Source organism: Stenella coeruleoalba (genome assembly GCF_951394435.1).
Source record: "Stenella coeruleoalba genome assembly, chromosome: 10".
Lineage (NCBI taxonomy): Eukaryota > Metazoa > Chordata > Mammalia > Artiodactyla > Delphinidae > Stenella > Stenella coeruleoalba.
Genome location: NC_137156.1, coordinates 3,658,748 through 3,674,256, shown reverse-complemented (window position 1 = coordinate 3,674,256; position 15,509 = coordinate 3,658,748). Strand labels below are relative to the sequence as shown.

Below are 15,509 nucleotides of genomic sequence, written 5' to 3'. Positions count from 1 at the left end.
TGGCAAAAGCTACAAAGTCCCACCTTTGAGAAGCCTATGGCTATACTTCAAACATAAATAGTCACTATTTAAAAGTAAATTATATTAGTTAATGTGTAATTTTTTATCAAAATACCATATCCTTTTACATATTCTAGCAATTTAAATTTTAGTTACTTTGACACATAACAGTAATTTTTTTCATAGCTGGTGGTAGAATCATTTATTAATTACTTTTATATTACCCCCAAATATACACTTTCTTCTTGTTTTCGCCCCATAACCTCAAAATTATAGTAAGGATTATTATAGCAGATTGAAAAAACATCTTGACATGCAGCGTGTATCAAAGATGTGATATTGGATAACCACCTAAAAACTATGTTAAGTATGGCTTATTTCACACGTCAAGTATCAGGAGTCTGTGAAAAAAATCCACTAAGAACTAGGCGTTTTGAATTATACATTAACAGAGGGACATTTCTGGTAAACATGTCCAAATCACACGGATTCATCACGCATTAGACTCTTCTTACTGGTGATTAGTTTAAATTACATTAAATGTACATATATTATATACCTAATGGAAAATAATGCCAAAGTTCGTTCTTTCTTTTTTGTTTTATGTGTGTGTTTGTCTTTTTCTTTTTGGTTTGGATGTAATAATTTACTTAAACATATTTACAAATGAAGTTCAGAGCTTTTTAAAAATTGTCTCAGAACCCTGTGAGATTACAGCAACTGTCAAAAATTATATATTAATTTTTAGGCTAGAGCCAAGTAGAAGAATAAACCAAAAACCTGGATTCAAGTCTCATCCTGCCCTTCTTGCTGTGAAACCGGGGGTAGGTTAATCAACCTCTCTGAGCCCAGCTGCCCCATCTCCACGCTGTACAGCAACAGCTGCTCTGCCCAGTGGTTGTGAGCAGAGGACCTAGCAAGCCCCAGTTTTCCCAGAGGCAGAGATGCTCTCTGGAGATGCAGGCACCTGCTCTGCTTTCTCTCCTGAAGGAGGACGCTGAGAGCCCAAAGTCCAGGATCATTCCCTCAGCTGGGACCCCAGAAATGACTGGTGAGCATTCCTTCAGAATGGTGGTGTCACAGAGAACAGACTGGTGGTTGCCAGTGGGGAGGGGGTGGCTGGGGTCAGCAGATGCAAACTATTACATGTGGGATGGATAAACAACAAGGTCCTGCTGCACAGCACCGAGAACTATGTTCAGGATCCTGTGATAAACCATAATGGAAAAGAATATAAAAAAGGAATACATAGGGCTTCCCTGGTGGTGCAGTGGTTGAGAGTCCGCCTGCCGATGCAGGGGACGCGGGTTCGTGCCCCGGTCCGGGAAGATCCCACATGCCGCGGAGCGGCTGGGCCCGTGAGCCATGGCCGCTGAGCCTGCGCGTCCGGAGCCTGTGCTCCGCAACGGGAGAGGCCACAACAGTGAGAGGCCCGCGTACCGCAAAAAAAAAAAAAAAAAACGATAGTGGTGTGAGCCTGAGTGGAAAAGGACTGGCAAGAACTTGAATTCTCTCAGCTCTGGCAGGACACTGCCGGCCCTACCTGCCGTAGGGAACCAGGGGCACGGGCACAGGACGGCAGCACCACGTACCAGGGAAGACCAATCAGGGCCGGACGCAGGGGGCGGGGCAAGGGCCCAGGCCTCTTCCCACCAAGCCCTGCCGCCGAGGCGGCACTGCGGCACCTAACACTGGACAGAGACACATTAAACAGATGCCATTCCAGGTCACCCCACCCGCCTTCATCACCGATCTCGTCTAAACACACCCTGTAATTCATTTCCCTGCCTTACCCACTCAGGAAGGGACTCTTTCTCTGCTTCCCATACCCTTATATTGAAAGATGGGACTGTGCTATCAGAACCACCTCCCAGAGCTGTCAGAATCTAAATTTGAAAAGGCTGGTGGCCCAGACCAGAGCACATACCAGTGACTTTATATATGCTACCAAGGCTACCCTCCACCGAAGCAGAGACTTTTCCATACCGGCTATACAAATACGCAATTAGTAACTGCTCTTGGGCATTAATTCCTCAGTGCTGGAACCCGAGGAGCAGCCGAATGTAGCAGAACTCTGATTCTCCTGCTTTCTACACCGGACACGGCAGGCGCCCAAGCAAGGAAAGCGAAGCCGGGGAGAAAAAGGATGGAGGGTGCTCTCTGGCTAAAAAGAAATCCGTAAAAAACTGGGACCATCCGAGGTGAGCACAACCTAACTAGAAATTACCCGGCCCTCACTGTCAAATGCAGCTGACAATTCCATCTCTTCTGCTCCTGCTCGATTTAAATCAGACCCACAGCCCTTTAAACTGAATACGTACCAAGCAGCGGACAGGCAATTTTTCACAGTTCTCAGTATTGCTCTGTTCTCATAGCTTTCTTAAAAAAAATTGTTTTGAACAGTAATATATTCACAGCGTTCAAAATCGAAACACTGTAAGAGTATACATTTCCCTGTATAATAGGGCATCGGTGACATCACAAGAAAAAATTGTAAGTATGTGAGGTGACTGATGTTAACTAAACTTATTGCGGTGATCGTTTTGCAATATATACATGTATCCAATCATTATGTCATACACCTCAGACTAATACAGTGTTACAGTAAAACGGTCCCCTACATCCGAACCAGTTCTGTTCCCAGAGCACGTTCGTTCATTAAGTCCAATTTATTAGTTAAGTCCAACAAAGTTACCCTAGGTACCCAACTAACACAATTGGCTGTATAGTACTGTACTGTAATAGGTTTATAATACTTTTCACACAAATAATACATAAAAAACAAAAAAACATTTTTAATCTTACAGTACAGTACCTTGAAAAGTACAGTAGTACCAGCTACATCACTGCTGCTTTTACACTTGCCTCCAGACATCCTGGGCTTGGAATAAAGATACTGTACTACTGTACCCTATACAGTCCTGTGCGGTCAAGTACACAGAAGCACACCCACGTGTAGAGGATGCACGCACGTGACCATGTACGCCACAGCGCACAGGGTAAGATGTGAGCTCTGTTTCAGCCACAGTGACTCCCTCTGCTGAGACAGATGCAAAGTACTAGGGGAAAAATAAAAGGCTAGCAACTTCTCCCACTGTTGCTGACAGTGTAATTGGTCCCACTGTTACGAGTCTTCTGCTTGGCGGAAAGAGCAGTAAGGTGAAGTGTCGTTTCAGATTCCCATACGCAGGAACCCTCTTGCTTAGGGCTTGGATCTTAAAATGATATTAGCATTTCTCTACCTCGCAGTGGGGTTAGAAACAGAGTGCAGCACAATTCAGTGCTCCCTCATCCTAAATCTGGGTGTGGGGTCCAAGGCACTGGGGTAAGGGGCGACATGGACAGCAGAGGGGACAGCCTGAGGGGAACCTGGTCCAGGGGAGAGCCACAGCCAAGCGCCCTCTGTCCTCAACCTTCCTCCCCGACCCACTGGCACAGGACGGCTCCACAGACAAACCTGGCAGACAGAAGGTTCACCCTCCGCCTGCCTCCCACATCTGATCCCAGAGACGTGGGCAGGTCCACCATGCACGGCAAGAGCAATCCTAGACCCCTAACTAGATCCAGCTCCAGCACCTGAGGCCAAGTGACCTCGAGCAACTGCCTTAACCTCTCACTGCCCCAGCTTCGTTCAAAACAAGAATAATATTCATCTCGCAGAGTTTTGGTGACAATTCAGTAAGGAAAAGTGTGTAAAGAATCTAAATACTCAATGGGTGATTTTTGAAATGAATGTCACTGAAAATCAGACCACTATCTAAACTCTCTCAGGTTTTTATAAAAATATGAAGAAAAAGAAACATTTCTCAAGTGCATGCTAAGGTCATCGACGTCTGCTGTTTATTTACTCTGATGCCATGCTAAATACCCACGTGGCTCCTTCAGCTAACCTTTACACTCACGCCAGGCTGCCATAAGCACTGCACAATGAGCACCACTGTTCCCATCTCACAGATGGAGGAACTGTGACGGACACAGCTTACATATCTAATCCAAGTTTACACAGAAAATGCCAAGATCAGAATTCAAAACCAGGTGTCAGACTGCAAAGCCCAATGCTGCCCTCCACTGGAGCAGACCATGAAAACTGCACTAACTGGGCTTCCAAGCGAAGCGCCCTCCAAGGCCAAGAAGGCACCATCGGCCTCCTTGTTCTCCTAACACACAACGACAGGTAGGAGAAAAAGGAGAAAACCAAAAAGCCATGGTCTATGTTCAGAGGTAAGAGAAATACCTCCACTGGCCAGAACCAGCACAGAAGAGCAAACAGGGAGAGGGGATAAATCACAGTGTTGCTGGGCTTGGGGTCCACAATCAGGAAGAGATGCCAGGAGCTTGCCTCCCGCAGGATAACGTGCTGCTGGCTTGGCATCTGAGCGAGGCTAAAAGCTTGCAGTCAGAAGCTGGGACGGAATGGGCTCCATGCTGGTGAAAGAAGGGTGACAAAAATCGTCACCAAATACAGCCTGGGGCTGTAGCTCTGAAGAGCTGTTAGCTTGGAGAGCCAAGCCCTGGGCGCTGGACCTGTCATGTCCCTAAATCAGAGCTGGTGAGTACATCTGACAGGTCCCTACAAAACCTCGTTCTGGATTTAAAGTCGGAAGAGCTCAGTGTAAACCCCCACACAGGGGAGAAATAAGCAAAGCGGGGAGGGCAGGAGGGAGGAAAGCAGAGAAAGGGAGAAAAACAAAAAAAATCTTCCCCTGAACATGACCTGCAGAGCATAATTCCAACTACGTGATTGCTAAGTAAGACAGCCAACACAACCAACAACCAAAGCTGGAGTCACCCCAGAGGAGATTAACTTTATAAAACAGCCTGAGAGTCTAAAATAAGTGTATTTCAGTTACCCCGAGAGATCCATGAAAGCACAATTCACTGATTGTTCTAAAAACAAAAATCATAAGGCAATCCTTTTGTAAACCAGACCTAAACAATGCATCTTTAGGATTTTATCTATCTCCAGATCAAATTCTTCTTTGAAAAGAAAAACACCAGCCCCCAGTTTCAAAAAAGTAAAAAAAAAATAAAATAATTTTTTTAAAGACAGAATATATGAAACAATGCCACACTAGACCTTGGATATCAGGTAACCAAGGACACTGATCCCTGAAAGATGAGCCCTAACACTGCCCCGGGAGAGGAAAACACAGGAGGAGCCCAGAGGTCTTCCCAGGTTGAGGAAACAGTCTGTCCTGAGAGTTCACAGGTCAGGGTGAAAGAAGAGGGCTGTAGAGAGAGAGGTCTGAAGATCTGCAGAAGATGGAATACAAATGAAAATGTCAGTGCAGGTGTGTTGAAGAAACTCCCCGAGGCCAGGAAACAGACCACACAAAAGGATTAGCAGGAATAACGCTGGGAGCTCACAAAGACCAGAAAGGGGTCAGTTCCCAAACAGCCGAAAGGAAGACCTCATAGTTCATGGGTTCTCAGTTACAGTACTAAGAAGGGTCTTAAATTGGTTGTGGGAAAAAGCTAATCCCGGACTAAAACCCTACACTGGCCCTGCCTAACAAGGCTTAAAACAAAATGAGAAGGATCAAAGTGTTTCTGAGTAATCCCAGAACGAAGCTCAGAGAGAGTATTAGGAATACAGAAATATACAACGCGTTACGAGGTACAGCCAACAATATCGGGCATCCTATAGAAAGTGATCAGGCATGCAAAGAAGAAGAAGAAAAAAACATAAAGTAGAGGAAAAGAAATAGCAATTCACCAAGAAATGACACAGATGACGGAACTAGTTGAAAAAGGCACTGAAATATGCATGATAATGATATTTAGTACACTCCCAAAGCTGCAGGGAAGACCGGACATGTTAGGTAGAGATAAAGAAGATCATGAAAAGACACTAACTGAAACTAGAAAATGGGGTGAAAAGAACACTGGATGGAATTCACAGCAGATTAGACATGGCAGGAAAAAAGAAGGATTGATGAATTTAAAGATACAGCAATGAAAACTATCTAAAATGAAACCCAGAAGGAAAAAAGAATACTGAGAGAAAAGGGAACAGAGCACCGGTGAACTGTGGAAAAATTTCAAGTGGCCAAATATACATGTAATTGGAGTCCCCAAGGGGAGCGAGTAACAGAGAAAATATCTGAAGAAATAATTTACTGAAATTTCTCAAATGTGATGAAGTATATATATGTATCAAGAATTTGGGCTTTCTATGAACCTAAGCACAGAAGGAACTCTCCCTCGTCCACAGACCTTAATGTCTCCCGGTTGCCTGTGTATCAACCTCCTACAGGTAGAAAGAGTATGAAACAGGCACAGTCCTGGCACATTCGTTGTCTTGATTAAAGTATCTTGAAAAATTTAAGTACTTTTTTCACTGTACCTCGAGGCCCAATCATTTCATTTCATTTAACATAAAACCCCACACAATTTCAACTTCTTACTTCTCTAGGGTATGGAACCTGTTTCTTAGCCCTACCCAGTCACCAGAGAATCAGCAACTTTCTTAGGCTCCTTAAAAGCATTCCAGCGAATTCAATCGTGGCTATCTCACGCTTTCTCCCAAACAGTTTCCTTGTACCAAGTCGTTAGGCCAGAAAGGTTAACGCTAGTAAGTATTTTCTCCACTCAGCAGACTCCTAAGGAAAGGTGGGTCTTAAGTCTCTCTCCACCTGAGTCCTAAAGTGATGATGTCCTCTTTCCACTGAGTATCTGTACTCAGCACAAGGCAAGGCTCTCTGTAGCCCCATTTCAGAGCATGTGATCCAAGGTTCCGACAGGCGGGCCTTGCCAGCCAGTTTTCATCTGAAAGTGCAGCCGGCCTGGACGACACCCGAGCCCCAAGGAGCAGAGACAGCTCCACATGGCCTGAGGCAGCCGCTGCTCTGCGACTTCACCTCCAGATGTAAGACGACCCTCTGCAAATCAGACAGCACCAGACAGCCCAAAAGGGCACACTTCAGAATTATTAAAGTGACATGCTTCAACACTCTGTAAATTTGACTCAGTCAGGAACAAAGCAGGACTAACAGCCATAAACCGAGTTATCATTCTCAATCACTTTCACTTCATTTATATTAACAGGGATTCGTGGACAGAGAAAAATATGAAAAGGTACGGAAGACACAGTATCCTCACTGCCGACTGACCTCACTCCCGACCAGGACAGCATTCATAATACAGAGCCCTGCAACGCAAGGGCCGCATACAGACCCTTTGGAGGTTGGGTTGACAACCAAGTTATTTGGGGAGAATCGGCACCTATGGAAGGAAGAGGGTGGCAGCTGCAGCGGGGGGAGTCAACCAACTGCAATCAGGCCCAGCAAAGCCTTAACCTCGCCAGAGGGACGGGGCGGGGTGTGGGGGGAGCGGGGATGAGGGAGCTGGAGCCAGGTGGGCAAGGGCTGGGGGCTGGGGGCAAACTGTGGGGCCTTTATATTCCTCCCACAAGCAGTCTTTGGCTGTGGGCAGCTCTGGGAAGGGCACTGTCCTTGGGCAAGGGGGCTTGCCCGCAGCTGCGGCGGCCCCGGAGGGAGCTGACGGCTGAGGCCACCTGCACTTCCACCGGCTGGGTCCTGAGACAGGAGCTGCGAGTGCATCTCAGTGACAACCGTTAGCCTGTTTTGCTCTTAAATGGAAGAGACACGACTTGCCACAGCAACATATCTAGCCGGCAGCAGAGGAACACAGTCCACTTCTCTTTCAGACGCGTTCACCCAAACTGTGCTATGAGGCCGGCGCCTCCTAAAGGGAAACTCCAGGGCTCAGCAAGGGATCGTGCCAGAGACGGCCGTAAACCGTGAAGGGCAGCAAGTGAAACCACAGTGTGAGGACTCCTAAACCCCACCTTAGCTGCTCTGAAAGAAGTGATCTGCTAAACACGGTACAAGACAGAGGGGAAACCATTTAGAAGTGTTTAAAATGTCAGTGTATTCCACAAGCATATAAACTGTCTAAAGGGCATTTTCTTTCTTTCCAATTCTAAACCGATAACCTCTCTCATAACAGCCTTAGGATGCTGGTGCAATTGAAATGTTCGCAGAAAATAATCAACTGCTTTGGAGAGGGAGAAAACGCCCTGACACCTAAGCAGCTGTAACAACAAGAGACTGCCGCAAGGAAACAGTGCTCTCATTTTTAATTTTGCTTTTCAAGAACAAAGGAATACAACACTCACAGTTTAAAAGAGGAGAGAGCTCAGACCATAAAAACAAGTATAAAAAGAGCTGCTGAATAGTTCTGAGGCCTGCGGAGGCAGTTCCTATCATTAGCTAATTAAAGAAGGACTGAATGTGAAGTTTCTAAGTGATCTTGGTATCTGAAATATAAAAGAGTATAGCCCGACCAGCTACGGGGGTCAGAGGGCGGGAGAGTCGGAAGGCAACACCCGGGGGAGGCCCCCTCTTTTTAACATCACGGCTTCCGTAAGCCTCACAGTCTAGGAATATTATTGAAATGATCTGTATCTCTTCTTTCAAAAGAGCTAAGGTCTAACATGGGCTCGGAAGTCAAAACGACAGGGGGCTCAAACCAGGCCTCAAATACTCCCGAGCTGCAATGTGGTCACGTGGTACTTCGTTGCTCTGGGTCTGGGTTCCCTCCTCTAATAAAAAAAAATGGAGATTATAATAACACCTACATCACAGATGCAGGTCAGAACAAAAAAATCCCTGTAAAAGTGCTTAATGCAGCATTTGACACTATTAATTACTCTCTCGCTGTCATCGTCACTACTATGGCTATTACTACGCTAAAGGACATCCAGATTGCTGGGACGCAGACAGGTTTACCGAGACATTTTTCAGCATCTAGCACCCCGACCCCAGATAAAACATTTAAATGACCCTCCGAAATGCCTGAAGTAAGAGCACGGCACTCCCCTTCGGAGTGAGGGAGAACAGCCAGGTCCGAGGGCACTGTGAACACCTACCCATTGTGAGCGCTGTGAGAGCACACAGCACGCTTCCCGTGACACCACCCCCTCATCCGTCAAGTTCCTAACGTGGGCCTGGCTGGGGCACCTCCCCTCCCCGCCCTGCATCTCCCCTGAGAAGCATCCCAGCAGGTGATACAAAAACGCAATCACCCCTTCAGCAGCGGCTGAGGTATAGCAATACTCCGACATTAATCAGCCTGTTCGCTCCCTCCCCGTGGATGACACAGATCTCGATCCGCTGTCATTCTGATGCAAGGCTGTGATCATTTTTCTCTCTCTGGCTAATTGCATTTTCACACCCTCCTCTGCTCCTCAAACGGAATGAACCGGGAAATCCATAAGTTCTACCTCACTAAGGACCTAAACCATTAAGCCACAACTGAGAGCAAGAAGTCTAGACACAGTAGGCTTAATGATTTCAGGAAGATGGTAACTGTTGAATATTTAAGCCCCCAAAGACAAAGGCATTTAGTACCTACCATCTCCAAAAAGATGTGTCATAAGCCTGGTAAGTGTTTGCTTAAGGTCAAACTCTACAAGCTTCGTGGCCTCCAGGGTATGTGTCTCCTGTTTATGGGCAGAGCGAGAACTCTGTTCGAAAAGCTGCAGGTTTTCTCCATCCTTTACGCCAGCAAATAACTGTGAACCAAGAGGAATAATATAAATAAATAAAAAGAGCATCGTGACCAGAGTCTGTATCAAAAGACATAATGTGGAAACAAAACCCAGGAAGTCTTAAGAGTCAATGAACATACTGATGTTAACATTCATTTGGTATCAACTTTGAACAAAGCACTAGGCTACATGTAATGGAGAGTCTTTAGGAAATTAAAAGACACCATTCTGATCTTTGCTCATCTCTCCATTTTCCTTTTGCACTAACTTCTTTGCAGTCATTTCCTCACAAGACACATTATTCTCCATGCTAGTGCAAATACCAGTGAATCGGGTTTTCACTGTCCTTAAAGTGTGACCTGAGACTAGGTAAGAAAGCACAGTCTAGGAACGAAGTCCCATGAAGCCCTCCTAAACTGGAAGTGTGCTGGACTTTGCTACCTTGTAATTCCAAAGGTCAGGACAAGGCCTGAAATGTGTTTCTGCCATTTGCTATCCAGTAAACTCCAAAAAGTGATATGGGAGCTAAGCTTCAGGTAATGGTTTGAAAGATGAGAATAATAAATTAAGAGACTTCATGATAATTAAATAAAAGAATGCATGAAGGGCATGGAGTACCTGGCACATTGCAATAGCTAATACACTGTCCTCTCTGTCATCACAATCACCATTACTAATCACAGCTGTCATCAGTCTGAAGCTGCTTAAGCACAAAAATAAAGTGTTCCGTCTTTAACAACAAAGCAGGTCTTTACCTGCTGGGTGAGTGACTCAACGTGGAGAACTGACCAAATCAATCTATCATTCTTTCCACCCAAAGTCCCATGAAATCAAAAATTATTTTAATCAAAGAATGAAACAATTGCTGTTTCAAAGTAATAACGGGCTGGATAATTAGAACCAAATCTCCTGATAAAGCTACTAAAAACTACAAAAATTCTTAAACGCATCAAAGAAGTAACACAATAGAGAGGATTTACTACACAAAACTCTGTGAGGAAGCACAAAGCCAGAAAAAAGCCCGACACAAAGCCAGAGAGAAATACTGAGACTCTCTGCCTTTCCCAACTTCAACTGAACGCTGAACATTGCTTGTGACAGCTTATCAATAAAAGGGAGGCCAGATTGGAAGCCCACAGTGTCTGACCAAGTTGGGATGCTAGATAAGTGCTCTGAAGGATGTATCCTCATGGTAAGAATGAATACAAAAGTGACTACTTCTTATAAAGACTTCCAGCCAGGTGTCACCTTACCTGGGTAACAGAGAGAACTTCAGGCTGTGGAAATGGACTAAGGCAACCCCAGAATGCTGGTTCCTCTAAGTGCTCAGCAGAATCAAACACAAATCTTTCCACAAAAGATTCTACTTCCCAAGGTCTCAAATCATTCCTATGAGAGCTAAAGACAATGCAGCTGCCAGAGTCTACGTCTTTCAATATTTCCCCTAAAAATAACTTGGAACAACAACAACAGAACATCAAACTACTAAACACCGTGTCCTCAGAAGGAAACAGAACAGTGACCCAACTTCAAATAATTGTATGTAAAGAAGAAGGAAGGAAGAAAGGAAGGAAGCAAAGCTAACTGCCATAGAGAAAGAGTGCTATTGTACTCCCAGCCTGCTTTTTTCGTTTGGGGTAATTAAGGACAAGCTGAGAAAAACTGAGGGTAAGAGAGAAGAAGGGAACCAGTGAGGAACTAGGTTGATCTAAAATCACCACCAGAAGGAATAAGTGTGAACATCCTAAGAGTATCCTAGCAGATCTGATGAGGGACTACAGAAAAGGGACTTAAATGTATGCCCAATTTGAAGCTACAGTTTTCAAAAGGCATGGTTGCAATGGAAGAGAAAGGGGCAAAAGAAAGTAAGATATTTTTTGGCCATTGGGTAGGGAGGAGTAAAAGAAGCAAAAGAGAAAATTTAGGGTTGTACAAAATAAAACAAACCTAAAAAATTAGAGGATTTACAAAACTATTCCCCATCTTCCACTAAACAAACAAAAAGATTCCATTAAAGACTCTGCACTTTGCTACACTAACAGAAGAGGGCACCAGAGAACTACAAAATCTAAACAACCAACAGCCCACAAAAAGGAACAAAAAAAAAATTCAACAGAACTATAGAAAATTATCACAAAGAATTAAAAAATTCACTCAAAACAGCTCAAATGATGAAAATCTAATCTTCTTCCCCCAAAAAAGAAAATCAAGAAGCAGAAGAAAAGTGTAAGATGATACTTGCAAACTAAATTAAATCTGCTCAAACAAGCATTTGGGAATATTGCTTGGGCCAGAAATGTAAATGTTAAGAACAAAAATGAATGAAAAACAGAAAACTGTGAACTGAGGAAAGAAAGAGAAGGAAAAAAATCGTCTCAGAACTTAAGTTTAAGTTACAAGATATGCAAGGAATAATGGACTCAAAGATTTAGCAAGAAGAATTGAAGAAAAGCAGGAAAACAACTAAGAAAAGGACAATGAGATAAAGAAAGAAGAATCAGAGAGAAAATGGTGGAAATGGAAGACAGGCAAAGAAGAAATAACATTTATATAACTGGAGTCAGTGAAAGAGGAAAAACAAAACAGCGGAGGAGAAATAATGGGCACCATGTAAAATGGATACCTGAAGAACCGAATATAAGACATATCCTAGTAGAACTATTAGACTTCAAAGATGAAAAGAAAAAATACTCAAGACCTCCAAGCAAAAAGATCAAACAACTTAGAAAGGCAAACCCACTGGACTAGCATCAGACTCTTCAAAAACAACATACAAAAAAGGCAACAATGACCTCACATTTTCAAACTCAGAAAAAAAAAAAAATGGACCAAGAATTTTATACCCAGCAACGCTGGCCTTTCAGTACCAAGTCTATAGAAAAAGCTTTAAACATACAAGAGCACAGGGAATTTCACATGAATGAGCCCTTTTGAAGGATCCACCAAAGCATGGGCTTTACTCAAGCAACAGATAACTGGGAAAATTTCAAACCCCCCCCCAAAAAAACTGATGGATAACACATTAATACATGAAATTGCAGCTCTGAGACTAAAACAAAGCCAGATATTAAGTTGGAAGATTAAAATATAATTCTTATATATGACAAAGTAGAAATAATATAACCAAAAAATGGAAAAAAGAGAGAGTGAAAGTGGAATAAACTCATTGGTTTAAGGGCCAAAAATTCAATAGAAAAATGAGAGAAATACATGAACAGACAATTCACCAAATATATATATATATATATATATATATATATGAAAATGACCCTTAAACCTATGAAAATGTATTCAAACAGAGAAATGCATATTAAAACAACACTGACATTATTTTTAAACTGTTGTACTGGTAGAAATTAAAAAGCACGACAACATTCTTTCGGTGAGGCTTGGGAAAAGATGTACTCTCATATACACTGTTGACGGAAGTGAAAATGGGTAGAACCCTTTTGGAGGTAAATTTGTCAATATCCAACAAAACTACATTTGCAATTCACCTCCTGACCTAGTTCTTCTACTTCTGGCTATTCACCCTGAATACACCTCCAGAATTAATATATACATAAGAAGGTTTTCACTGTAGCATTGTTTATAATTGCGAAGTACTGGAAACAAAGAAATGTCCAGACGAAAGAGAGATGTTAAATAAACTATGGTCTACCCATACAATGGAGTACTTAAGAGACCTAATAAAAAATGAGGATGACGTCTCCGAAGTGATATGTAATGATTCTAAGCTACGTGAAAAAAGCAAAGTGCAAAGATCATATATTATATGCTGCTTTTTCGAAACTTATTGTGGTACTTTTCATGTAAGAAAGAAGGGAAAATAATAAAATATACATGAACCCGCTCATTCGTATAAAACAAAAATAAACAAACTTCATAGAAATGATGAATCAGAAATGAAAGAGATTCACTGCCTACCAGAAAGTGGGTGGTAGCAGACTGCAGAATGAAAAGAATTGGGGAATAGGATGGAGTAAAAAGAGGAGGTGGTGGGAAGGGGGCAAAGAGAGGAGGGACACTCTTCTAAGTAGACTTTTTGTATAGTTCTGACTTGCGGAATCACATTAAAATTTTATGTACTCAAAAACTTTAAAAAATAATTAAAATCCACCCAGATGTGGTGAAAACTCAAAATGGAATGGGATCAGCAACAACAGAGCCAATTCTACTCTAAACAATGAGATAGCCGCATGGAAGAGAGTGGAGAAGAAAAGAATTAAGAAAACAAATTTGAAAAACAGCATTTTAACTGGATATTCTGAGGTTAAAGACAAAATAATCACAGCAAGTACTGTACACTGGATAGTAAACTTTGTTCTGCAGAGGTATGTGTTCACTTTTCTGAAACTACCTTATGTTCATTCAAGAACTGATCAAGTAAGTAAATATATTGTGGGTAAAGGGAACCAGGTTTCTCACAGTCACTGTCAAAGAAAATGGGGAGGGGCTAGAATAAGCCACGTGGTAGTGACTTGGAATTGGAGGCACCCATATGAATTCATGTTTCTAAATACATATACAGATATAGAAACAGAAGTAGGTGTGCATATATTGCCCACTCCTGTCCTTTGAGGGGGACCTAGAAGTGGTGACATCCCAATAGCAATAGCTGTACTCAGGTCTGGGCTTCTAAATACCATTTTTTATTTAAAAAAAAAAAAAAAAAAAGCAGGGCTCCTTAGAGAAATGAATGACTTTCAGGGCTGGGCCAGAGAAAATATAAGATGAACGTGGGACATCATTTGGGGCCAAAAAATGATGAGAACATGTCAAAGGACACTGAAGACTCCTTGAAGAGGCTCCCAATGGCCAAAACTGGGTCAATTTGAGCAACAAAACAAATAATTTTAGTAATGGACCCTAACCCACAAAATAAAGAAATATCCACATGAAACCACGCTAATATAAATGATTACCTTCTCCCATATACATTTATTCAATTAAAGATCGTCGTTAAAGTAAAATTCTAAAAAATAATTTTAAAAGGAATGATGGATAAAGAAAACAACCATCTGACAAACACCAGAGTAGTGATCATTTCAGACAATAATTAGCAATGGATGATAAAGATACTGGGGCAAAATATGATGAGAAAGATGACATCATCTCAAAGTATCTTCCCCCAGGTAGTACAGCTTAGGACAATTCTAAGTAAAAGAAGTCAGTCATTTGAAGACTACTTTTTAAAAACGAATATCTACAGTATTTACAATACATAGGTATAACCAAAAAATACCCATAACGTATACTGAAGACTAAAGTTTGGAAAACTCTGAAAGAAGGAAAAGCAGTAATTCATAACACCCTCAACACAAAACAGCACAGGAGAATAAAACCATGTACACAAGTCAGCTCTTATTTCTAGAGGAAATGTAACATTGGAGCTAGAAGGGACTTGAAGAGAGCAGCCCAGCCAACCCCAAATAAGGAAATGAACTGCAGAGAGGCGAAGACCCAGAGAAGCTAAGATCACTTAGCCAATTAGTCCCCACGCTGGGAACGAATCACTCATCGCAGCCTGGGTTCCAGGGCCCTTAAAGCGGCTGCCTCCCACTTAGCTTTCTGTTTGAGAGACATCCGCTGGTGATAAAATTAAGTTAGATTTCCATTAACCGCACACATTAGGCTGTGTCATTTGCTTCTCCACTAGGATTTCTTCTACTTCTCTGACATTTTCTTACGTGTCCTTGCAGAAACCTCAACGACCCAGAAGACGAATTCCACCCCCACTGGAACAGCTTGCAGAAGCCAGGGCAGGTAGTTCACAAATGAGAAAAGAACAGGTGCGGGAAATTAATTCTAATCAGGCTTCAGAATAAAAATAGATTGCAAAAGCCAATTCAATTTAAAATTCAGAAAGCCAAAAGGATTTTTCAAAATGGCCCAGATTTTAACCACACATTTAAAAGCAAATAAAAAGTCAAATGGTCAGAAGAATAACACATCCATGCAAAATCCTATGAGCGGGCAAGTATAAATGGGGCTT

General features: G+C 42.6%; 1 protein-coding gene across 4 annotated transcripts in view; it reads right to left on the bottom strand.

Moving 5' to 3' along the window:
• Nucleotides 1–15,509, bottom strand: part of FARS2 (phenylalanyl-tRNA synthetase 2, mitochondrial) — a 383,264-nt gene that overhangs the window by 271,150 nt on the left and 96,605 nt on the right. For all 4 annotated transcript variants that reach the window (XM_079933040.1, XM_079933039.1, XM_079933041.1 and 1 more), the window contains one exon: nt 9,379–9,538. In XM_079933040.1, the coding sequence (XP_079789166.1) occupies nt 9,379–9,538 (160 nt within the window). The remainder of the gene's footprint in view (nt 1–9,378; nt 9,539–15,509) is intronic.